Source organism: Penicillium verrucosum (assembly GCF_028828655.1).
Source record: "Penicillium verrucosum strain IBT 35672 chromosome Unknown utg000004l_segment0_segment0, whole genome shotgun sequence".
Classification (NCBI taxonomy): Eukaryota; Fungi; Ascomycota; class Eurotiomycetes; order Eurotiales; family Aspergillaceae; genus Penicillium; species Penicillium verrucosum.
Window position 1 is genome coordinate 1,807,328 of NW_026643213.1, and position 24,599 is coordinate 1,831,926.

General features: G+C 47.8%; 12 protein-coding genes across 12 annotated transcripts; 7 read left to right on the forward strand and 5 right to left on the reverse strand.

Annotated features, from left to right (window-relative positions):
• Positions 1-716: 716 nt before the first annotated feature.
• N7516_010104 (MSF1 domain protein) lies at positions 717-1,505 on the reverse strand (the record flags this gene model as incomplete). Its single annotated transcript, XM_057222823.1, has 1 exon — positions 717-1,505. One exon carries the CDS (start codon positions 1,503-1,505, stop codon positions 717-719), a length of 789 nt encoding a protein of 262 aa, XP_057070044.1.
• Positions 1,506-2,194: 689 nt separating this feature from the next.
• On the forward strand, positions 2,195-3,163 carry N7516_010105 (zinc finger MYND domain-containing protein; the record flags this gene model as incomplete). The annotated part of the gene is made up of 1 exon (XM_057222824.1): positions 2,195-3,163. The coding sequence occupies one exon, from the start codon at positions 2,195-2,197 to the stop codon at positions 3,161-3,163; it is 969 nt and encodes a 322-aa protein (XP_057070045.1).
• Positions 3,164-3,552: 389 nt separating this feature from the next.
• Positions 3,553-4,017, forward strand: N7516_010106 (GFA family protein; the record flags this gene model as incomplete). Its single annotated transcript, XM_057222825.1, has 1 exon — positions 3,553-4,017. One exon carries the CDS (start codon positions 3,553-3,555, stop codon positions 4,015-4,017), a length of 465 nt encoding a protein of 154 aa, XP_057070046.1.
• A 145-nt stretch (positions 4,018-4,162) lies between these two features.
• N7516_010107 (SDR family NAD(P)-dependent oxidoreductase) lies at positions 4,163-5,006 on the reverse strand (the record flags this gene model as incomplete). The annotated part of the gene is made up of 3 exons (XM_057222826.1): positions 4,163-4,482; positions 4,542-4,795; positions 4,852-5,006. 3 exons carry the CDS (start codon positions 5,004-5,006, stop codon positions 4,163-4,165), a joined length of 729 nt encoding a protein of 242 aa, XP_057070047.1.
• A 2,429-nt stretch (positions 5,007-7,435) lies between these two features.
• N7516_010108 (uncharacterized protein) lies at positions 7,436-7,885 on the forward strand (the record flags this gene model as incomplete). The annotated part of the gene is made up of 2 exons (XM_057222827.1): positions 7,436-7,451; positions 7,512-7,885. 2 exons carry the CDS (start codon positions 7,436-7,438, stop codon positions 7,883-7,885), a joined length of 390 nt encoding a protein of 129 aa, XP_057070048.1.
• Positions 7,886-8,315: 430 nt separating this feature from the next.
• Positions 8,316-9,236, forward strand: N7516_010109 (GAF domain-containing protein; the record flags this gene model as incomplete). The annotated part of the gene is made up of 4 exons (XM_057222828.1): positions 8,316-8,318; positions 8,429-8,538; positions 8,641-9,037; positions 9,126-9,236. 4 exons carry the CDS (start codon positions 8,316-8,318, stop codon positions 9,234-9,236), a joined length of 621 nt encoding a protein of 206 aa, XP_057070049.1.
• A 1,530-nt stretch (positions 9,237-10,766) lies between these two features.
• N7516_010110 (putative NAD+ kinase Utr1) lies at positions 10,767-12,664 on the reverse strand (the record flags this gene model as incomplete). The annotated part of the gene is made up of 3 exons (XM_057222829.1): positions 10,767-11,345; positions 11,404-11,924; positions 11,974-12,664. The coding sequence occupies 3 exons, from the start codon at positions 12,662-12,664 to the stop codon at positions 10,767-10,769; spliced, it is 1,791 nt and encodes a 596-aa protein (XP_057070050.1).
• Positions 12,665-13,739: 1,075 nt separating this feature from the next.
• N7516_010111 (putative exosome complex subunit Rrp46) lies at positions 13,740-14,552 on the reverse strand (the record flags this gene model as incomplete). The annotated part of the gene is made up of 2 exons (XM_057222830.1): positions 13,740-14,153; positions 14,217-14,552. The coding sequence occupies 2 exons, from the start codon at positions 14,550-14,552 to the stop codon at positions 13,740-13,742; spliced, it is 750 nt and encodes a 249-aa protein (XP_057070051.1).
• A 1,141-nt stretch (positions 14,553-15,693) lies between these two features.
• Positions 15,694-19,124, forward strand: N7516_010112 (putative potassium/sodium P-type ATPase; the record flags this gene model as incomplete). Its single annotated transcript, XM_057222831.1, has 5 exons — positions 15,694-15,941; positions 16,003-16,129; positions 16,191-16,285; positions 16,342-18,232; positions 18,294-19,124. The coding sequence occupies 5 exons, from the start codon at positions 15,694-15,696 to the stop codon at positions 19,122-19,124; spliced, it is 3,192 nt and encodes a 1,063-aa protein (XP_057070052.1).
• Positions 19,125-20,048: 924 nt separating this feature from the next.
• N7516_010113 (zinc-binding alcohol dehydrogenase family protein) lies at positions 20,049-21,089 on the reverse strand (the record flags this gene model as incomplete). The annotated part of the gene is made up of 1 exon (XM_057222832.1): positions 20,049-21,089. The coding sequence occupies one exon, from the start codon at positions 21,087-21,089 to the stop codon at positions 20,049-20,051; it is 1,041 nt and encodes a 346-aa protein (XP_057070053.1).
• Positions 21,090-22,203: 1,114 nt separating this feature from the next.
• On the forward strand, positions 22,204-23,050 carry N7516_010114 (putative EF-hand calcium-binding domain protein; the record flags this gene model as incomplete). Its single annotated transcript, XM_057222833.1, has 2 exons — positions 22,204-22,264; positions 22,326-23,050. The coding sequence occupies 2 exons, from the start codon at positions 22,204-22,206 to the stop codon at positions 23,048-23,050; spliced, it is 786 nt and encodes a 261-aa protein (XP_057070054.1).
• A 441-nt stretch (positions 23,051-23,491) lies between these two features.
• N7516_010115 (DUF3632 domain-containing protein) lies at positions 23,492-24,459 on the forward strand (the record flags this gene model as incomplete). The annotated part of the gene is made up of 2 exons (XM_057222834.1): positions 23,492-23,879; positions 23,960-24,459. The coding sequence occupies 2 exons, from the start codon at positions 23,492-23,494 to the stop codon at positions 24,457-24,459; spliced, it is 888 nt and encodes a 295-aa protein (XP_057070055.1).
• Between the last annotated feature and the right edge of the window lie 140 nt (positions 24,460-24,599).

Consider the following 24,599-nt stretch of genomic DNA (forward strand, 5'->3'; position numbering starts at 1 on the left):
TCTTGGTCGTGATTGGGGGCCAGGCATTCATTTCTAGCCGCCGTTGGTGACGATGTCCGCAATGGTCTGCTTATTGGTGATGGTCTCCATCTTGTCTGTCAGCTTGCTGATCTCCATGCTAAAAACGAATTGACGGTAAACGAACGGGAGTTGAAAACTTAGTAATGATCTAACTGTAAGGAGTGGGAAGACTAGTGGGGAGACTAGTCGCGCCAGTAGACATAGACAGACCTCAACGCTCGTTCCCGCCTCGGCCGATATCAGGAACAAGACACATCCAGCCAAAGGTGATATCGTTGATGCGTCGGAAACCTCCAGACTTGAGACCCGACGACCAGTGGTTGCATCTGCAGCCGCCCTGTTTCCTCTACCTCCATGAAATACAGACCAGACAGACAGATATCGGCGGGAATGAAAAACCCCTCAGAAAAAAAAAAAAAAAAAAGCACACAGAAGACAAGGATAGAAAATTGATCCATATTGTACAATTAGCCTTCCAATGAGCGTTAAAATGTCCCCTTTGATGTACATCCCAGAGGCTTTGCCTCATAACAACATATAAACATATACAGTTTCAAATATCAACAATCAAAAAGATTTGTGGGAGAGTTTCGATCATATCCCCACGCCAGAACTCCGCGCTTGAAATAAAAATGCAAGGACGGGTAGATCACCCAAGCAAAAACAAGACAATCCAAACCAGAAATGGATGTCCATCACGACTTGTCGTTTTCAACGGAACGGTCCTTGCCCTGCAGCCAGACACGCTTCCACGTACCATCGGGACCGAAAGCTGCCTCTCGGTCTTGGCGCATACCTTCTAGGACACCAACAACACCACCACTGCGTAGACGCTCAAGGACAATGTTCATGCCCTCTTTGCTTTTCAATACGGCTTCTTTGGTTCGGCTCACACCGATAAGCTCAATGGTCCGTTGGATGCCGGCAGTGGAAAGGGACGAGAAGAACCCTTTGCGAGGCTCTTCGTCTTCATTATCGCCAGTGCCCTGCTTCTTCTTCCCAAGGAGCTTGCCCTGTCCGAGTCGGGAGCGGAAGGTGACCGTAGTCTTGACATTGGTCTGTTCGGAACTTTTGTCCACGGCGAGACCATCGAGAGCCAGGCGATCCTCCTCGGATGGAAGCCGCTTGTAGCATTGCTTCTCAACGACGCTAAGGATGCCCGTCCATTCCATGTTGCGGGACTCGGTCTCCATCCACCCCTCCTTGGCATCAACAATGGTCTTCTCCAGAATATAGCTCTGACCGGAACTGTCTGAACCTCCCATGCCTTTTGGTAGAAGCTTTAGGATTCCAGATGGGACCTTGGATTTTTTTAGGTGTAGTCGGATTGTGTGAAGACGCTGGGTCTTGGGGTCGACGTATCTGTCGATGACATCTGTTGTAAGGACATGGCGAGAATACGGATTAGGATAGCGGAGGAAATAGGCGAGGGAGACAGCGGGGAAGGAGTAATCGTAGGTGAAATTGTTCTCGAAAAACTTCATGATGGTATACGGTGATTCATGTGATGGATTGATTGAGTAGCAGAAAGGGCAAGGAGTCGTCTGATCCAGTACTTTTTGCGAAGGCGAGCAGAGGTAGAAGTGGGGACTGAGGGGGATGAACAGTTATTCCGAGGGAACTCAATGCTTAAGATCACATGTACCTCACGTGGTCCGGGGGATTAGGCCTATCATCGGCCCGCAATAGCTAATGTGTATATAACCTGTCCACTCTTCTTATTTTTCCGATGTGATATAAGAAATTCAGGTCTCGAAACGGATTCCGTATACCAAGCTTCAACGCTTCATATTACCTGCTGTGGAAATAAGTGCTTGTGGAGAAAGAATGATTAAAATGACGCCTCATGTCTTAACCGGAACGATCGAGAAGGGCATGCTATCACGGCTTTTGTTTGTATCCGGTGGCCCGGATTTGAAGGCAAACAAGGCATACTCAATTCTTATCCTGGGAAGTCCATAATAAATACCGTACCGTCACCTTCTCCACCTCCCCACGGTTCTTACTCTTCCCTCCCCCTGTGGTCTTTCTTCGCAGATCTTGCGGAACCTTCACCGGCTTCTGCAAAGCAAGACAAGGCAATTAAACTTTCCTTGCACCGTGAACCTATTCTCCACCAAGAACATCAACACTGCCCCATCTGCCACACCTCCTACGTTTTCCCGATAAGAAAATGACACCCCCGTCTGGCTGTGGTGTGTGTGGCAAGGAAGATGGAGTTCTCCGCTGCTCTGGCTGTAAGGTGATGATGTACTGTGGCGTCGAACACCAGACTGCTCACCGCGGAGAGCATAAGTCTGCTTGCAGCGCCATCAGAAGATGCCGTGTTGCTATGGAGAAGCAAGAACAGGCCTTACGGGCTCTTCCAGATGATCCCTACTCCTATGGCGTCGGTAACTTCTGGAAGATCCTCGAGACACGCCCTTACATGCAGGCCCGTGCTGCCCTGTGTAATATCATGAGCAGTATTGGGAATGTCGAATCGCTTGAAGCACAACTCGGCCTATTGATGGAAAATCTGCGGCTCTGTCGAGGTGATAACATGGGCTCACGAGACGTCATCCCCGGCTTGATGATTCGTCTCCAGCAGGACCAGGAGTGCTACGATTTTCTGAAGTGGTGGGCTACGACTGGCCGGAACCACCGCTATGATTGGGGTAATACCAACCTGCCCTACCTTGACGTCAAGAACGCCAACCCGCTTGAGCCAGTCGATATGTTCCGTGGCAATTCGAATCTTCCCCATATCGTTTCTTTGACTCTAGTCAAGATCAAAGTGCTTCAAGCGATCCTCACCGGCATGAGATCTGCTGATGAGAGTATTACCCACATGCTGGGACTCAGACCGAAACCTTCGACTATCGCCAAAAACACCAATATCGCCAACTGTCAGGACGCACCGCTCGAAGGTGCGAAACTAAAGGCCCAGATTCGCGCTTTGTACGAAAGCGTCAAGAAATTGAACCCCCACTTCTGGCCGGCTCTTATGGACCCAGGTGAACACTTGGCGGTCAAACCCACGATGTTTCGGATTGGGAGTGTGGAACAGATGCGGATGACCTTGAATTTGACCTATGAAGCATGGCAAGAGGCTCCTGGGGCCATTGCTGTTATTCAGATGGTCATGGAGGGTAAACTTTGATGGAGTTTCCTGCCAACGAGAGATATCCCGAGGTCTGTATGAGATACGAGGATGATGACAGCGGTCTTCGAGAATTACGCAATTGAGTTCGGAGTTCGGTTACCTGGGATCGAGGTTATTTTCTACACAAGTACAATGCAATAGCGAATTCTCAGAATAGTCCTTTGAACAATGAAATTTGAGAAAAAAGCTCAACTACTTGTGTAATATGTGAGATATTTTCGAATTTTGACAGCCGCCATAACGTTTCAGCCCAATGGAATATGTCAACTTAAAGATTTATCCAACTCAGGCCTTTTTGTAAATATCATCTCCTAAGCTCGTATAGGTCCACCCTGTGAATCATCTACCCCTCACCATGGAATAATTGCATTCTTTCGCAACCCACCATGGGGATGAAAGCTCGCTGCCAATGTGGCAAGATTCAATTCACAACACCGGCAGAGAAACCTCTGAAACTCTGGATCTGCCACTGCACAGAATGCCAGCACCAAAGCTCGTCCGCGTTCGGCATCACCGCAACATTTCCGTACTTCGAGCTCCCTGAGTCAGTCTCCAGTCTGGTCATCAGCTACACTCGTCTTACCCTTAAGGGACGCGATATGGAGTGCCTTTTCTACAAGGAGTGTGGTGCACGGCTTTTCCATCGCTTCCGGGATACTGTACCTGCACCTAGCGAACAGGTCGAATTTTCTGCAATTACCAATGTGAAAGGTGGCTGCTTGGAGGATCTGAACAAAGAAATGCTGCGAACTGCAGTTCATATTTGGTGCCGGGAGGCGATTATTGATATTCCGGAAGGAATGGAGAAGTGGGATCAAGGACCCCCTCAGCCAAATCCCTTGGTGACTTAGGTCTTGTGTTTTGAAAGAGACATGATATGTATCCAAATTGATTCGTTCGCTTATTCCCAAGTAGTTACAAGAAACATGTGTATGTCATAGAAAAGAAATCTAAAAATTTAACATTTTGCAGAAAAACACAGCCACAACTTGCAGTCTACCCAACGACAGAACTCCAGCCATTATCAATAGCGATAGTCGCGCCGTTGATCTGACCGGCGCCCTTTCCATATGTCATGTTCACACAGAACCCAGCAGCTTCATTCACATCGACGTAGGGAGCTTGAATAGAATCGTAGACATTTATCATCTTCTCATAACCCTCCGTATGCATCCCGGCGCTGAAAGCATCAACAATGTTGGTTTCCATGCCACCCATCATCAAAGCGTTGCACTTGATGCCCTTGTTGCCATAGTACGCAGCAATGTTCTTGGTCAATCCGACAAGACCGTGCTTGCTGGTAGTATAGGCAGCACCTGGAAGAATTAGTTAAATGTCAGATCTAGTAGCACCCCTCACTTTGGTTAGAACATACCACCAGCCCATCCAGCCTTTCCAGCAACAGAAACAATATTAATAATACGTCCATCTGGCTTCGGCTGCGCCAGCATGTTACGAACTGCCAATTTGCTCAGTAGAGCCGGAGCAGTGAGATTAATCGCCATGACGCGATCCCAAAACTCCATGTCCAGATCGCCGATTGGGTCGAAGTGGTCCATGATGCCGGCGTTGTTGACCAGGACATCAATTTTGCCGAATTCGCCAATCAGCGTTTCAAAAGGTTCTCCACTTCGTTGGTCTTGGTGATATCGGTCTTAATGGCCTTCAGGGGCCCCTTGGATGACAGTTCAGCCGAGGTCTTCTGTAGACGTTCCTCGTTCACGTCGCAAATTACGACACTGGCGCCAGCTTCCAGGAATTGGGTTGCAATTGCTTTGCCTAGGCCGCCGCCACCGCCGGTGACGAGACATGTTTTTCCCGCAAGGATTTGTTCAGGCATTTGAGTGGTGAGTATGAATAGATAGGAATAATGGGTTGAGTGAATTATCGGCAGCGTCAATTGGAATCAAGACTGGACCTCGTTTAAATATTCCTCCATTTTGGCGACGGAAGGCCTTCTACCCGTTTTCCGCTCACTTTGGAAACGGCGGAATCCACTTTGTGCTTGATAGAGTCGGTTCAGGGGGCCCCATTTTCTGGGGTACGGGCGGCCTCAGAGACATCGGACCACCCATGGCAGCTGGCATTGCCGAGTGGTAATGTTTGCACCAACGGATGCGGATACGGATCTCCATATGTGTCTACGGAGTAGACAGGAGTGGGATGCGTGTTTATTTTAGAATTGGAAATGTACAAAATTGAGGAGGACCAACTTTAATCAAGAGATCACACGTTGAAAAATCGAGTTCGATTGATTTAAGCTTCTTGTCGCCTGGGGATGAGTCGACCTATAAAGTGGCGTGTAATACACATCCGGGTAACTGACAGGTGTGTTGTACTTTTAACACACAGATTCTGCCGGTTAAGTATCCACCAATAAAAGCTAATGAATAAAGGGCGGTATATCAAATTGAGAAGGCGGTAGCGGAAGGGTCACTGAATATTGACTTGATGCACGGTACTTTATAGTCACGTGAGAATAATACCCGGAAGCGTGTCTATCCGAGAGCCCTAAGCCCTTGTTTCCTGTTTAGGGCATATTCCGTACCTACATTGTAATATACAATCTTGGCTGGATTAATTCAGAATAGAGCTTTTGAGCATAACCAACTCCCACACCATCAACTTATGTTGCGTCATTTTACAGCCCGTGGATGCCTCTCGATGGTGGAGCTACCAGCCTCTATAGGCTGTGAGGTGAGATATCTAATTACTCTTTGTGGTAGCTCGGCTCGCGTTAAATTGCCGGGAAACACAAGATGTGATATGCAAGTGATATGAAACCGGGAAATACTGTTGGTGATCACCGGGGTCACAGCTACCGTTCAGAGATAAATAGGGTGTTATGGTGCTATTTGGAGGAACGACGTTCAGAAACGTCAATGGCAGCATATTGGAAGTCCTTTGCCGGTATTACAAGTTAGTGGAATCTGGCAGTCTGCCATAAGGCCTATTCTTGATTGATTACTACCTTGAGCGACTACGGATGTTGACTCTGAGCGAATATGGGCGCGCGTGACATCGTTGCTGTCGTACACAAGAATATCAGAATACTCAAGTCATGCACCAGGGTCTTTTTTCGTCTAATCACCTACAAAGTACATATGTAGGTAGATAGTGATAGAATGCTCCTACTTTCCTATTTCTATTAGTTACAGTTCTCGAGCTCATCCTGTACCACATGCCAATCGTGGAAACTCCCGACTTGACCCCACGAACCTTATCGAATTGGTTAATTCCAAAGTTGCCACCAATGATTTCATTCCAAACCTTATCAGGTCATTTGCATCTGCATAGACCTCGCAAGTACGAGGAACATCGCACACTTCAAACCTTGACTTTTAAATGACACAGGATGCCCGAATCAAAGACGACTAGAACCGAGTGCAAACTAGAATTGATGCACAATGACGCCCACCGCCATTCCGCACTACAGCACTACAGATATCCTTCGAGAAAAACAAATTGAGAAATCGAAAGATCGCCCAGTGGCGGGGACGCGCAAAGCCAACTGGCGGTCTACGATCAGCCCCCACTTCCGTCATCAAATCAGCACCAAACCCGAACTCGCAAGCCACACTAGATCGGCACTAGATCCCACTACCGGACCGGTGTACATCGTACATGCTGAGGTTTGTCGAGAAGGGCGGTATGGTATGAGAGTTAGCCATCAACCCAATATTGGCTATTGGTGATGTCAACGGGGTCGTGGCTCTTTTTAGTCGCGGGCGGAAACATCGCAAACTTTGTTTCGAAGATCAGGCCATTCAGTTCGGGAATCTTAGGGCAAAGAAATTCTAAGTGACCTACTAACGAGCCCGTGGGCAGATGTTCGACCTAGTGGGAAAAGTTTATGCGGTATAACATGCGGTATGGACTTAGCCAATTGGGTCTTGTCGTGGGCTGGGGAAAGGTAGTGGGGGGGAATGGATTTCATATTTTAGCCCCTAGAGATTCCATTGTCGAAAGTTATATGAAGAGAACAGTCCTGGGGCTAGACTTTATTTCTAATATGGAGAGTGGGGAGTGTGTTCTACTTCCTTTTTTTTTTCAACCTCACTATAGCGAACTTTGATCGTAACAGTGATCATGTTTGTCTTTTTCTTATTAGGCAGTGCTGTGGCCTATAACATAGTCATGATTATTTATCGTCTTTATTTTCACAAGCTCAGCAGGTTCCCAGGGCCTCGCCTTGCTGCCGCAACAGGGTTATATGAGATTTACTTTTCTGCCTGGGGTCCTGGAATTTTTGAGTATGAGATTGACAATATGCACCGGAAGTTTGGTATGCCATCTGATATTTATGTAAAAAAGAAAAAAAGTTATTGAATCTGACTATTTCCAGGCCCTGTTGTTCGTATTACTCCCGATGAGGTTCACATCCGAGAGCCGTTCGGGACTTCCAGCTATTCCGATGACTGGATCAAAGGTACCAGAGAACTGGAATCTGGCCATTATCAAGGTCGCAGCGTCCATGGTTTCCAGTACAAGAAACCATCAATCTCTCGAGCACGATCTCTACTCCGGGTAGAGGTCAATCATATTATCAACACCTTGATCGAGAAACATCAAGTGCATAGAATGTTTAGCTCAAGGAGAGACAAGAAAGTTCAGCCAGTCGGGAGTACTTTGATAACTCCGACATCATCCCGTATTCTAGACTCTGGACTCCAAGGTGGAGTCAACCAAAGCAGTCGAATGAATGGGTTTCGGGATTGACACATGTCGAGATCTGATGAGAGATGAGCTTGCACATCCAACATATACATTAATTAACCCCACAGGTGAGTGGATGGTAGTTCCACCAGTATGTGCCATCCACAATTCGACATGAACTTGTATCTGAGTTGAGTGCATCTCGATAGAATCGGGCTTTATCGGGGGATATAAGGAACAAAAGATCAGGAGGCGAGAAAATTAACCTTGGAAGAGATTCCAAGGTCAAAGAAAGTAGGAACCTCTTTTTCTTTTTTTTTTTTTTTTTTTTTTTTTTTTTTGGTTGAACGTCTAAACGCCCCGCTTCTCCGATTCTGCCCTTTTTCTTTTTTTAAGAAAAATACCCAGAAGCCACTTAGCGCGATCAATTCCTCATCTAATTTTTTTGTCATTTCGCATCTCTGCGCACACATCCTCAATTCATTGAATCGTCATGGTATGCTCGTCCCCGTGTGGTCTTTGCGAATTTCCTGATCCACTGCAAAAGGACATCGCGCAGATCCCTGCAGACCGAAACAACAGCGCTAACACAATCGCGTCTAACAGCCTCACGCCGACTCCTCCTATTTCATGCCAGGTAGCTCCAAGGCCGATATATACGAACAACTCCTACTGTCAACACAAGGTCTTCTGGACGGCCAACGGAATTGGGTTAGGTGAGTTCACGACATTCACAATCACAAAATACACAATAAATATACGCGCTTCAAACAACCGCGCGAACCCTTGAAAAAGCATGATCGCTTACGACCCACCAGCAACCTCTCCAACGTCGCTTCCCTGCTTTGGCACGCCTATGCCTGCCTCCCCGCCCCTTCCTCCTCCGTCAACTGGGCCGGGTTCTACATTCGCGATGACAAATTCCCAGCTCTTGCATCCCCGGTCACCTCGCAGCCATTGCCTGGCGCACCCAGTTCCGGCGGCGTGATTATCTCAACGACATACTCTTCCTCGGAAAACCAGATTCTTCTCCTCGGGCCCTTCCACGGAAAGCCCGCGTGTCAGGAGATTCGTTTCGGCAAGGGCGTTTGCGGCACTGCTGCCGCCAAGCAGGAGACTGTTATTGTTCCTGATGTTCTGACCTTCCCTGGACATATTGCATGCGATGCGGAGAGTCGTAGTGAGATTGTTGTGCCTATCTTGGTTAATGGAGAGGTGAGTACTCATTCCCTACCGACCATGGCGCATTTTCTGGAGATGCAATTTAGTTTTGAGAGGAACATACTCACATCTTCATTAATAGACTGTCGCTATCATTGACATCGACTGCACCGAGCCTTCTGGATTTGATGAGGAGGATAAAAAGTACCTTGAGAAATTAGCCATCTTCCTGGCTGAGAACTGCGACTGGTAAAGGCGAACATAATTCTTTTTTTTATATTACCTTTTATAATGCTTACGAAAGACACGGGGTTAAAATGAAATTGTTCGGTTGATTATCATGTTGATTATCATGCATCTGAGTGGTTGCTGTTTAGCTATTGCGCAAAGCCTAGTAGGGTTTCTTCCCACGCAGAGCTTTTGCTATATAGCTCTTACGCAATTCTACGCTTTTCCATTGGAAGGCTACCGGAAATCAAGGATCATAGCAAAGTGGTATGCCGACATTCGTCTTGCACAGATCGTTTATGAACCATGCAATATCGACAAGCGAATACCTGGTGAGCTTCCATGCGCCCACCCGTTCTCCTTGAACGGGGATAACCAAAGAAATAGTCGAAGATCGCCGGGGAGACCGAGTTCTTGCCGTCACCTTTTCTTGTAGATCTGTGCTAGGCTCTGGAAGGTTCCTTCCTGTGTCGTAGTTCTTCCTGTATTGTTGATCACGGCCTTGTTTATCGCAGCCACTGAGCAGGTGTGTTAGTGCTATACCCAGATATATGTACTGAATACACTGTGAAATGTTATAAGTACAAAAAAAAACAAAAAAAACAAAAAAAAAACAGAGATATCGGTTGATATGGTGGATACGACAACTTTATTGAATGTGGAGTAAGTGGACTCAGCTCCGTCGGGCCACGAGAGCTCTCTGTCTTAACTATGAAAGAGGGCTTCACGTTGCCAATTTTTGACGATCTGGAATATGGCAAGTTGGTCATTGCTGAAAGTCTAATGGAGGCTTTTCTCGACAATTTCAAGGACTTCTTTTTTTCTTGTCAGAAGCTAGTATACAGCACCTTGAAGATGCTTTCAAAAGCTACATTGGTACGTGGTCCGGTGCAAGTTTCAAGTTACAGGATACGGGATAATCTGACATCTTTGTCGTACACCGTTCAGGACCGAAACACTGCCGTTCTTGAGTACTCTTTGGTGTTGACTTTATAAAATATCTCTTCCTTTGGTGTTATAGGCTCGGAATAGTAGATAATTTTAGGAGTTCTTTCCAGATTGGACCTTCTCAGTAGAACCTACTTCATAGTAGAGGATATATCAAACGACCCGCAATGTAAAGGCGTTGTGTACTCTATAAATCTGACTGCTTCCTTTGACGGTAGACAGGGGGCAAGTTTTCCTGAGAAGTATTGTCGACGGATAGTTTCTATCGTAATTCTAAATCAAATCACGGCACATAAGTCTAAACGGGACAACAGCAAGTCGCGAGACGGAAATCATAGTCGACCCGCCGAAGGCTTTCTATTCAAGCCGTAGAGGCAATATATCATGATCTATCAACATGATCTCCAAGACAAACGGTGATGCGGATACTTCCGTGTCCGAGATATGTCGGAAACAACATAGTTACAATGCAAAATCAAACACCGAGCGAACCTCATCACGCTGGGGTTGATAAACGAAAACAAAAAAAGAAAACACCGAGACCCAGACGTTAAAAAAGGTATAGAGCAGAAAAGGAAAACGAAAATCGCTAACATGCACAAGAACATCACATATTGAGCAAGCTCATTTGTCGACGCATGGGATTGGGCGATAGAGCATCCCCATCTTCACTGGGACCGATGCCGCTATCTGTACCACCAAGCATGGTGTCCATATCGATGTCCCACTGTTCGTCCTCATTGGGATCACTGTTCAAATCCGCGTCGGCATCGCCACCATCCCAGCTCTTCTGGACCGCGCCGCGGGTGTTCCACCGTAGAGCACGCTGGACGCTAGTGAACCATTCGTTGTTGTTGGAAACAACTGTTGGGAATGGGTACTGGCTAGCTTCGACAGTGACGTAGTCGCCCTGGCGGAGTTCGACGCGGCCCTTACCGTCAAAGGAGCAGTAAGCGGTGGACCGGGAGGATTTGGGAACTGCAATACGGAGAAGGTGGGAGTCTGAGAGGACCATTGGGCGGAAAGAGAGGGTGTGCGGGCATATTGGAGTGAGGAGGATGCCAGGGATGGATGGATGCATAAGAGAACCGCCAGCGGATAGAGAGTACGCCGTGGAACCTGTCGGCGTGGAAAAGATACAGCCGTCTGCTTGGACGACTGTGAGCAGTTCGTCGTCGGCGTAGAGCTCTAGGTTCGACACATAGGGGGGATGGGCCGCGGTCGATGACGAGCTCATTCAATACTTCGAATTGCTCGCCCTCCTCGACAGCGCCCACCTCTGCTCCCTTGCTCCGGTCTTTCCGATATACGGTACATGTGAATCGCATGCGTAAATTGACGCGCATGCCCACCTCGCCCATAACGGCATTAAGCTGTGATTTGTAGTCGGAAAACTCGAAATTTGTCAGGAAGCCCAGGCTGCCAAGCGAAAAGCAGAGCACGGGCGGAACCACGCGCTGAAAGAGCCAAGATGTGAAGAGAACGGTACCATCACCACCAAGCGTCAGCACCAAATCGAATTTATCTGGCGATGTCCAACAAAGATCCGGTGTCCAAAAATGTAACATCTGGGCAAACATCGGGTCTTTCTGCAACAGGCCCGGAGCATCAAATCGCTTCGAATTTCGCAGTTTCGCATCTACGTAGACATTGACTCCTAATTCACTTCCATATCTTGAGGTCGAAAGCAGCCACTCGGCAACTTCCCGAGTCAAGTGTACCAAGCTGTTATCACGCGCCTTAGTGACAATCATGACATTTCGCACTGCGCGTTTGATAGGTCGGCGCTGTAGTTGCTTCGACACTTCACGGACTCCAGTTGCCGTCTGAACTAGTCGCGAATGGGACAGCCACTCGTCGTCGGCAATTTCCTCCAACACCCTTTTTTATGTTGACAGCGTCATCGAAGCGCTGATGGAAATAACATGGCGATTGCAGTATTAGACGTGCCGTGGTAGGTGATCGATCGAGATATCCGTTCAATTGAAGATTTGATAGTGCGGCAGAGAGGTTGTGGGAGGAATCGTTGCTCCCCCGCCGTTGTCGGCTGTCAGAAGGCGGGGAAGCCTGGGTGGATTTATTCGCGAGCATACTCGACAAGGAACTCGTCGACATGTTGGTGGTATTGCCGAGGATCGAAGCTCGGGAGGCCAGGGCTTTCAAAATTGTCTGTCGCGGTATACAGTCGGTCGACAGCGCTTTCTTCGATCGCCGATTGATCGACTTCCGGCGAAACGACCGTAATGTCGAAGAAGGCAGCGACAAGCCTGCGTCCTCCTCTTGAGTCGATTCGGATATTTGTGTACAAAGTACGCTGTTGGTTCCTTGAGGGAGATGTGGGCGATCCTGGGTTGCTATGAGAGCATCGCGGAGGAGCACCGTCGTTGGGAGTGGGGCCTTGGTCGGGGATAGAGAGGGGAGAGAGGGATGAGATGGATGAGATGGGGTTTGTGTGGAAACACTCGAGAGGGTGTCAGACTGTAGATTATCACAACTGGACGCCATCGGCTTAGACGGGTAAATAAGATGGGGGGGAGAGAATAATCAAGGAAAAACAGCTCGGATGTAACGGGGTTTGCGGATCCGAAGTCTTGAGATCGCAGCTGTGTCAAGTCGTGCCAGTTGATATTGATTCTAGTATCTTCCACCGGATTTGCTTTTGCTTTTTTTTTTTTTTTTTTTTGATATATCGGACAAGGATGCGAATAAACTTGAGAGGAAGTTGATCTGGTAAGGTAAAGATTGACCAAAGGGCAGGGATACACCGGAAAAATCAAGGGAATCAATCCCTTTTAGGATAACCACTGACCTCGACAATCACACTAAATTAGGATATTTAGGAGATGATTTAGATTGATTTACTGGATTACTGGATTACTGGTTTATTTGGTTTCTGACATTGGCGAGATTTCCCCAGAAAATTCTATCATTGGTGAGTTTGATTAGCCTACAATATATATACGGAGTAGTAATCGCCAAATGCGTACACTCGCGTAGTGCGCTCAGATAAAATGACGTTTACACTGTGATATCCAAAGATACAGAATGATTCAAGAGCTTAGAGGTAAACCATGGATGGTTGGTATTTGTTTTTGGGTATTCTATTCTCACATCCTACTTGCTGTCTTTGCCAGAATGTCGGTTAAACCATGTGTTCCTTCCAATCATGACTCGAACTGGGGGACCCATCATTCTGGCTGCGCCTGTTAGGAGTCGGTAATTCCAATCGTTCACTGCTAAATCACTTGGCAAGATTGGGCGACGGGGTCCGTCCAGAATTCAACAGTTGGGGGGAACCCGAAAACAAGCCTCATATGCAGCAAGGCTGTCGCTTGTGGCAGCTGAATGAAGCGTGTTGTACATGCAGTGACAGTCAGGTGACGGTGCCTTAACCGGGTGTCGTACTCGATCAATTATTTTGTGGCCCCGTCGTATCTCTAGTCGAGGGGGAGGAGGTATAGCGAGTGCTTCAGGGAAGTCATGTGCACTAGAGAAGGGGACCAGGGGCTGACCGATCGACCTGTCCTATTTTATCGCGTCTCACTAACTCTCCGCAAATTTGCCGTGGGCGCAGCCAATCTCAGATAGAGTCCAGCTTGTAGGCGTAGTCGCTGTAGACCTGGTCCTCCACGGTCTCCCGGATGAAACTGTTCAAACCGGCGCTGGCTGTTCCTTCGTCCATAGTAACATCACCATCATCGCTGGCGGTTATCACGCCCTGACAAATGGAGAGCGCGCGCTGACGGACAAGTTCCCAGGTATCAAATTCAAACCGACCCTCGCTTTCGTTGAGCAAAAGGTGATTCTTCGAGGAGACGGCGAAAACATGGAGGGACACAGCAGCCTTGGCGACAGTCGGGGAGGGGTCCCGCACAATATCACCAGACTTGGTTACACTGAGGAGGGTTGCGGAGAAGGTCATAGACAGAGGCACGGAGGCAGATATCATAGCGAGCAAGGCAGCATGTAGGAGAGCCGGGATGATAGTAAGGTACTAGATAGATCAGTCTGACAGTTCGACACAATGTAGAGCGAAGCAACGCTTTGAAATACTCACAGAGTCACCGCGTGCCACGTTCTCTCCTCCAACAATAGCCAGGGTGAGGACCACGCCGCGACGGGGGAAGCCTTTCTCCCGCCCGAGGACAATTTTCCCTAGCACAGACCGCAGGATTCCTTCGACGTATCTTTCACCAACACCGGCAGTTGTCGTACCAGGTTTGACAAAGACCTCCACAGTAGCTTCTTCGGGTTTCAATGCGTCACGGCGTGCTGGGAGCTCAATGGGCGCGTTGACTGCACCCAGAATGCTGTAACCGGTAGCTGGGCATTTGTATGAAGCCGATCCGTCGGCACGATTTAATTGTGAGAGGGATGTTATAGGGCCGACCATATTGACAATAGAAAAGAAAGCAGATTGGGAAGCTTCTAAAGTTGTGTTGATCGAAGAGCAAAAAAGTCGAGTTCCAAAGTTGTCGCAGCGATTTTTCATGTGCGGGCCGCTCCTTGATTGGCCGCCTGAGGTGGGCTTGTACTTGGTACTTTGTTTGTCACCAGTCCATCTTATACTTCTGTGGTATCAACTACAACCTACAAATCCTACATGGAATGTTGTTAGTTACTAACTAGTTAACTAGTTAACTACCTAACTAGGTAGTTATTTACCTACAACATATTACCCTATGTTGTAGTTATGTACTTTGTGCATAACTAGTAGGTAAGGACTGGCACATACACTCTGACCGCTCTCTGACCATGGCCGGCTTAGATTGTCATCTCCGATTCGCTACCATTTCCCATAGGGTCGCAGTGGACGTGTCAGCCCCCAAGATGCCGAGTTCTTGGAATGCAGCCTATTCAACTAATCAAAAGATTGGCAAGGCGACTGTGTCCATACAGGACCTTGCAGTCGTGGACCTTTGCGGAACCACCAATTTTAAACAAATAGGGCATTTCTGGTATCTGGTACTCGGAGGTCGTTACCTCTTACCTGGATTGAGCTTCCAACAGCCAAAGTACAAGAGGGTATCGCTGGAATTCCGATAAGCCGTCAGCTTTAATCCAGGAATAGAACGCCACGACTGCCTAGAAGCCAAGTGTATTGGGGTTTCAACCCCGGACTGGAATGCCACCAATCCCAATGTAAGGATCTTTGGTCCCATGATTTAACTGGACTACACACCAATATCTTTGAAAACTCCCACCAGAGTCCAGAGGAGCCAAGATTTTCCGACAATGGGTCGACCCAATGACATTGTGGCTTCACGATGTGATCAAAGCTGCCCCTCACAGCCTGGAGAACCCCCTCTTCCGGTCGAAAGCAAGGGAACATGTGAACGTTTGATGCAAAGGGCTACTTCTTGATACAAATTCCGTTTCTAGATCATTCCCCATCTTGCTACTTCCACCTCCCCCCTCTCTCCTCTAGTGCGAATATACTTTTCCCCTACTCTCAAGGTTGACGGGCATTCATCAGGGGATTTCAATACCATCTAGCTTATTTCCACCGCTTTCTTTACCAAAATTCTTATTGAATGGGCGTAGAGACAACCCCCGATGTCGAGGAATCGACAGAGCCTCCTATATGTCCTTTTACGGAAACCAACCAACCCAATGTGACAAACCGCCTACATACTAAGCCCTGCGATACCGATAAAAAGTCCATCTCACATACTGATAGTACTACGTTCTTCGAGCCCCAAGCAAGGAAAGAAGGGCCCGGCCAGAACGCCCATCTTATAGAACCATTCGAGCTCGCCTCTCTCCTCCACACCGATCTCCAGTGCGTTAATATCTGATGTACTTCAGCATGACCAGACATTTTTTATTAACACACGCGTTAGAAATGGACTCTATGGCACCGAAGCGGCCTCCCGCCTCCAGCGCGATGGTCCGAATACCGTGCGTGAGATGGAGGGTGTCTCCGTCTGGGGGATACTGCTAAGACAGGTGTCTAACAGTCTAACACTAGTATGTCAAACCACATAAACCAAGCAATGCCACCAACAAAATATAGCTGACATAAATCAAGGTCCTTCTGATCACCATGGCCCTATCCTTTGGAATCGATGATTACATTGAGGGAGGTGTCATCACGGCAGTGATTGTTTTGAATATAGTCGTGGGGTGAGTATTTCCGAATCAAGACCTGTACACTACTGGCGTTAAGACTTGTCTTCTAGCTTCGTTCAAGACTACCGCGCCGAACAGACAATCCTTTCGCTGCATCGTCTCTCCGCCCCAATATGCAAGGCCATCCGAGAGGGTCGCATTGCCTCCGTCAAGGCCGAGGCACTGGTTGTCGGTGATATAGTCCAGCTAGCAGTTGGGGATATTGTCCCTGCCGACCTGCGCTTGTTCGATGGCATGAATGCTTCAATGGATGAAGCACTTCTGACAGGCGAATCCCTCCCCGTCCTCAAAACCCCTCATGTAACCCTATCGTTGTCTGATATTCCTATCGGTGATCGAACCAACATGGCTTATTCTGGCTGTAGTACTACACAAGGTCGTGCAATGGGAATAGTCGTTGCAATAGGGATGAACACGGAAGTTGGGAAGATTGCACAACTACTACAAACACAGCCCAATCTCGGTGACTCGAGTCGTCTTGGTAAGGCGGGGAAACAGGTGAAGACATTCTTCATGAACGTGTTGGGCTTGGTCGGTACGCCGTTGCAAGTGAAGCTGAGCAAATTTGCACTCTTGCTTTTCGGACTAGCAATTCTGCTCGCCATTATTGTCTTCTCAGTCAATAAATGGGATGTTCAGGGCGAGGTTCTCATATATGGCATCTGTGTTGCCGTTGCCGTCATCCCAGAATCGTTGATTGCTGTCCTCACCATCACAATAGCTGTGGGCACAAAAGCAATGGCCAGAGGAAATGTGATTGTCCGAAAACTCCAGTGTCTTGAGGCAGTCGGCGGTGTCACGAATATCTGTTCTGACAAGACAGGCACCTTAACCCAGGGAAAGATGGTAGCCCGATCTGCATGGATCCCCGGTGCTGGGACTTTGACTGTGAGCCAGACTACAGATCCATTTGATCCGACCAGTGGTCTGGTCCAACTGGATGAGATTGATTGGAACTCCAATCAACCCATCGAAGATAATCCCGCACTGCATACCTTCCTACGAGCGCTTGCTCTCTGCAACCTTTCAGCCGTCCACCATGACAATCAAGTATGGAGTGCTGTGGGTGAACCAACGGAGATTGCTCTTCATGTTCTGGCTTTGCGCTTCGACTTTGGAAAAGACTCTGTGATGAAGAAAAGACAACTTCAATTACATACAGAGTATCCATTTGATTCTGCCATCAAGAAGATGACCGTTGTCTATGACAATTTACGGGATAGAATCAAAGAGGTGTATACCAAGGGCGCCCCGGAGACCATTATTCCGCATCTCAGTATTGATGAAGCAGAAAAGCAAAACATACGAGACACGGCCGACCGGATGGCGGGCGAAGGACTTCGGGTGCTATGCATCGCATACAAGACACCCCCAGCCGACGATGAATCTCAAATATCTCCACGAAGCTCTGCTGAATCAAGTCTACGATTCGGGGGTCTCGTAGGACTCTATGATCCCCCTCGGGTCGAATCAGCTGCAGCCGTACGCAGATGTCAAATGGCAGGGATCACAGTGCATATGCTCACTGGTGACCACATCAAGACAGCCACAGCAATTGCGTCAGAAGTCGGTATCCTTGACCGTGTCACGGCAATTGTCAAAGCCGGCAGACTGGTGATGGCTGCGGATGAATTCGACAAGTTGACCGATGCAGAAATTGATGCAATTGAGGAACTGCCTCTCGTCATTGCACGCTGCAGCCCTGCCACCAAGGTTCGGATGGTAGATGCGATGCATCGACGTCAGGCATTTTGTGTCATGACGGGGGATGGTGTTAATGATTCACCTGCCCTCAAAAGGGCTGACGTTGGTATTGCCATGGGCAAAAATGGCAGCGATGTTGCAAAGGAGGCTGCCGATATGGTTTTGACAGATGACAACTTCTCGTCTATTGTCAAAGCGGTTGAAGAAGGTAGACGGCTTTTTGATAACATTCAGAAGGTAAAAATGTCTTTTACCATTGATATTACAATCAAGGTTGATTTACTGACACCACCTTTAGTTCCTCATGCATCTGCTCATTTCGAATATCGCACAAGTCATCCTCCTGCTATTTGCTCTTGCTTTTAAAGACGAGGGAGGTGACTCGGTTTTCCCTCTATCTCCATTGGAAATCTTATGGGCGAATCTTGTTACCTCTTCATTCTTGGCCGTCGGTCTTGGACTTGAAGAGGCCCAGCCAGATATCATGTATAGACCACCCCACGACCTACGCATAGGCGTGTTTACCCGTGAGCTGATCGTAGATAAAATGATCTACGGAACCTTCATGGGCACACTTTGCCTCGTGTCATTTGTCTGTGTGATTTACGCCGCCGGCTCGGGAACGTCTTCTTTAGGCGATGGATGTAATCAAGAATACAATCCAAGCTGCGACGCAGTGTTCCGCGCTCGCGCCACAACATACGCCACACTCACCTTTCTTCTCCTTGTTACCGCATGGGAAGTGAAGCACTTTTCTCGTTCCCTATTCAACATGGATCCCATCCGGAATCCCAAGACATCATCGGTCTTCTCCACCCTCTGGAAGAACCGCTTCCTCTTTTGGGCAGTCATGGCTGGCTTCGTCGTTGCCTTCCCGGTCATTTACCTCCCAGTTGTCAACCAGCTTGTCTTCAAGCATCATGCTATCACCTGGGAGTGGGGAGTCGTCCTTGGTTGTACATGTGTCTACCTGTTGTGCGTTGAGAGCTGGAAGGCCGTGAAGCGGTCACTGGGCATTGGGAGCGGGAGGAATGCAACTCTTACTCTCGAGGATGCTGAGACTCGGGCAGGATTGGCTACTCTTACGCCACTATCGCTAAGTGCGAATGCGAGTGTGGAACTGAAGTGATTTTGGATCATTTGTCTGACTGGTTCAACACCACGTCGGCCATAAAGTGCTGCCTCTATGGTGTTCAACACGCTGCTGTTTATTCATTTTCTTTATCTAAATTTTATGACCAAGGCCGTTTGAAAAGAGAACATTTTGGACAGTCCACGTAAATGTTGACTACTAGGCGGGTCTGTGCTGCAGGTGCCCCGGCAGCCCTGGAGTGCGTGGTTTTTTTTTTTTTTTTTCTTTCCCATGGCGAACTTGTCAATGAATTACCAATCAACCTGTTGCTCTCAAATCACTGTCGATCAACGACATATCCGATGATGCTCTCCACATGTATGTAGTTACTTACAACATAGGAAGGTATCTCGTGCTTCTCCAGGGGTGTTTGCTCTTGCGGAGACTAAGCCTAATGCGGACAGAGCCTTGATCTGATTGGCCATTGTCCAAATCTCGGGGAGCTTCTTCAGTGCCGAGGTACCCGCGCCTTAATTTCGAAGGTAAAGACCGTTATGAAGGATTTACGTTTATTCAACGTTGTGTGGTCAGTTTTGATATGCTTTCTCATGTTCCTGGCGTGTTTGAGCAAAGGTCGGATTGATAACCCATGGCAATTGGTTTGGAACTAGTCTGGGCTGACAAGACAACAGTTAGTTGGAAGTGGGATTTAAAGCGAGGACCCGAGGGAGTACGAAACGCAGAAGAATGGCTCGATTGATAATCAGGTTTGAGATGATAAAGGAGGGGCAGGTGACGTGTGGAAATTTCAAGCCTGTTTTGAAGATTGATTCTACATTGATAATGTCAATGACAACTAATGGGAGATATATCATCTTGGAAGATAGAATAGATGAAACTCGCACAGTAATTCAAGGTTGTGGAGGTGAAAATGGTAGCTTTTTCGTTCTCTAAATCATCCAGTAGACAGAAAGTAGTGTCTTACTCCGGGGTTTCGGAGACATTGTAGACCAGCTTCTCGCCGCTGACCTTGTCCTCCTTCAACAAGTTCAGACCCTCAATCACACCCTTCAATCCATGCTCGCCGACCTTAGGAGGGTGAACCTTAACCTTTCCTTGGGCGAGCAGACACTCGGCAATGGGAAGGAACTTCTCAGCGAAAGCCCTATCCTCTGGCTTGGCGGGGAAGGGAATATCTCCAAAGGAGAACGCCTCACCGATGGTGGTATAAGCCAGGGTGAAGCGGTCATTCACATTGGCACGGTTAATTTTGACGCCCAACAGAGCGCTATACTCGCCCCCATCCGTGGAGATAGCATTGTCACAGAACGCCGCGCTGGACTCGAGCGAGATGCAATCGAATACGAGCTTCAGGTTGTTATCGGTGGCATTGCGAATTTTAGCGGCGGCCTGGGCGTCCTTGTAGTCATAGACATCATCGGCGCCGAGGCTGCGGACCAAATCGAAGTTGCGCGGCGAGCAAGTGGTCAAGACCTTGTAGCCCGAGAGCTTGGCAAATTGGATGGCCAGGGTACCGGTCGCGGTGGATCCGCCGTAAATCAGAATCGGAGTCGCATCCTTAATGGGTTCGGTGGGCAGTGCAAGCTTCAAACTCTGGTACAGACCCTGGCCCACGGTGTTGATGCCCACTCCGAGGGTGGCGGCCTCCTGGAAGCTCATATTTTCGGGTATCTTCCACTGTACGTCACCCTTGGCGACAATGTACTCGGCGAAAGTGCCATCTTCGGGCTGCACTGCATTGGAACCGTGCACGAATCCGCACACGCGGTCACCCTTGTTGAAATTCTTTTTGACATCCTTGCCGACGGCCTCGACTGTGCCTGCATAGTCGCATCCGATGAGAACGCCAGGAGGGGAAATGTAGGCAACGTGCTTCCAGTCGGTGGGGTTCAAGCCCACACTGACGGTCTTGACAAGAATGTAGTCATCGCGAAGCTTGGGAATGGGACGATCAGTGACCAAGCCCGCGGTCTTGGGTTGGGTGATGATGACTGCCTTCATGGTGGTAGTATGGAGTATGGGGGATAAAGGAGACAGTGAGTGAACTGAAATATTGGAATATTGGAATATTGGAATATAGAAGATGGAGAAGATGGAGGATTAAATAGTTGATTGATTACAAATTGAGGTGAAATAATCCACTTTATATCTCTCCACTTGGACCAAACTTAGGATCGTCCCAAATATTGCACCGACTCCGTCTTAATCCATCCGCTTCGACATCGTTGATTAACAGCGTTGCCCCTGGAACAGGCACGTATGAATATGCTACACAGCCTTCACGCCAAAACGGAAAGCCCACATTAGGCATCTTTCGATTCACTCTGAAAAGTAGGCCCCAATCGATAGTTCTGCCCTGATTTGGTCTCTTGGCCATATTTCAATGTTGCACAGGGATGACATGAACACGAATGTCATCAAGGCTTTTGATATGCATTCCAATTGGCCTTATTGCGTCAATCGCTCACCTGAAACGTAGTACTGTGATTATTGCAGATCTGTAGGAAAGACAACTATCTATCTCCCAACCGTGGCCCAGAGGTCAATTCTCGACAGACAGATGGTCCAATTTCGAAATTAACATTTGTATATAAATATAATTCAGAAATAAAGTGCTAGGAAGACTAGGAAGATGCTCCGAAAAGGATGATATCACATAACGATTACTATCTAACTATATAACTATATATATATATATGAGGCTTGGTATACGGAACAAACCGGCAGGGGAACTACCAACAAAAAGCCATAGCAACTTTGAATCTATCTTAACAGATTTCTATTTCATTTTCAATGTGCAAGAATGTCTGACATGTTAACATATCAGGTAACTATAAATGAGGTCCTCCGCCTAGCTAGCGCAAGGGGGTATCAGCCAAGACTAGAAAATAAAACCAGGGTTCAAAGCAATTTGAGAATAGTAGTCAGACCTATATCTTGTAATTCTGGTCTAAACCAACGAATTTGATGTCCTTTAACTGTTCAAAATAAGGTGTTATTCCGAATCGTGATATCGCGGGGTTGAGTCGGTTAGTGCTTATCTGCATGAGCTTGAACCCCTCCGACAGGATTCCCCCCCTCTCTTATTTCAACTTCAACCAGAATATATATCATCATGAAAGTGCTTTGCCTCCATGGTCGAGGGACTAGTGGCTCTATCTTCAGGTCCCAAACTTGTTAGCCCCCTTCCCCCACAGTCCACCGGTCTTTCCACAGACATAACTAATATATCCCCAGCCTCATTCCGCGCCAAACTTCCCAACGACATTCAATTTGACTTTATCGATGGCCCATTCGAGTGTGACGCCGCTCCAGGAGTAGATATCTTCTACAGTCCGCCATACTACTCTTTTTGGCAAAATGACGGGGTCGAGTCCATCCGAGCCACCTACAACTGGCTGACAGATCATATCGCCAAAAATGGCCCCTACGATCTCGCGCTCATGTTCTCTCAAGGCTGCGCCCTGGGATCTAGTGCTCTCCTATTCCACCACGAAGAGACACCCCACCTCCCGCCGCCGTTCAAAGCGGCTATTTTTGTGTGCGGGGGTGCATCGTTGGGTGTTCTGGAGGAAATGGGCTTCCATGTTTCTGCCGAGGCGCGCAGACGTGATCTTGCTTCCCGGTCTGCGTTGAATCAACAGGCTCGCTCGTCGGCTCTCTTGACCCAAGGTGGGGATCGGTGGATTGGTCTCAAAACTCTAGACAGCGGGCTCTCGGAGGCCGAATTGCGGAGTGAGATTACAAGTCCTTACCACATCAATATTCCCACGGTACATATTTACGGCTCGAAAGATCCTCGCTGGGCGGCTGGTGTGCATCTTTCTGGTATTTGTGAACCAACGAAACGTCGTACCTATGATCATGGTGGTGGGCATGAAATTCCTAGGACGGCTACGGTGAGTAACTCGATCGCAGAACTTTTCCAGTGGGCTGTTGCACAGAGTCAAATTTCAACGTGATCATGGTTCAATTGATATGCCATTGGATATTTGGGATCGATATATATGCGGAGTATATACAAGGGAAATGCAAATGCCAAGTTTTAGAATTTTAAGGAACTCCCCCCGCACGGTCAATGTGCCGCTTTGTGCCTTTGGGGTTAATCTTCCCACGATCCTTCGATCCTTTGATCCTTCGATCCACTACTGTCTTGGTACAATATATATATTTTATATATTTTATATTCATTATTGGTTAACTTCAATGTCTGTATGTTGTATTTATTTATTCCACTCCAACACACAATCAAAAATAAACTCTATCTGTAACAACCCCGAGCCTAGTCTAGCCCTAAGACACGCTAGACAAGGATTTCCCACCCACTAGCAAATTGAACAAAAAAAAAAATAAAAAAAAGGAAGTTCATCTCAAGAGAACAAAAACCTTACCAATAATTCACCATGTGGGATGAAACGCTTAAGCACACGCGGGCCGAAGAGTCCAAGGAGTTCAAGTTATTCGAGGCACTTGTCAATGAAGAAGTCGAAGTGGACGATGCTGTACAATGGGTTATAGCCACGACAATGGACAGATTGGAAAACTACGGCGCAGGAGGAACTATCGAGAAGGCCGACGCAATAACATTCATAGCTATCATTGAGTTGGCTATGCAAATCGATACAACCCAGTATGATCCATTGGTTAAATTCCTGGCTGAGTTGAAGCTGTACAATGCCGTCGACTCATCGACTGGTTTGGTCCTAAAAACACAAGATGGAAGCAGAGTATGGTCACATCTACCATCCCTGACTTTCTGGGCTCGTGAAATATGGACTGACCAGATGAAATGTAAGCAAAAACCTCGGATTCTTGTATTTTCTTTTTCTTTTCTTTTCTTTCTTCCTTCTGTAGCGCTAATCAATCCTTAGACCTCAACGACCCGGATATGGAACCTGAACACCAAATCAGATGGGCAAAGTTCAATATCTTCCTCGCGAAAGCGACCCAAGCTGCCGATGTTGAGTACACTTCCCCGTTGCAGGTGTGGATCAGCGATGCTATGGATGAGTCTCATATGGGACTCCGTGGACTTCGTCATGTGTTCGAAGAGGGCATTCTTTCCGAACGAGTGGCTTCTACGGCTGGTCTGCTCGGCGTGTGTTACTGGCTAATCTGTGCCGGCGATAGGCTGTGGGAAAATGTACTCAACTGCCGAAGATACAACAAATATGACGGTCGACCGGGAGAAATGTATTCAACCCGTGGTTGGAAAGGCTTTGAACGCGACAGATGGGATATATGGCTGCAGGGTCTTCGTGATGCGAAGGCTACTTGCACACCTGGCCAGGAACTCGTCGAAGACTTGATAGACCGTGCTCTAGCCAAAATGGAGCGTGTAATGAACATGAACAATGAAATATCATCCTGATGAACTTTTTCGATGCTTCCAAAATAGAGTAGAGAATGCATACGCCAGACTTCTAATCGAAAATATACATTTAACTAGATTCAAAAACCGATTCTTAAAACCTCACAGAGGGTATCGATGTAGAGCTCAACTCAAAAATT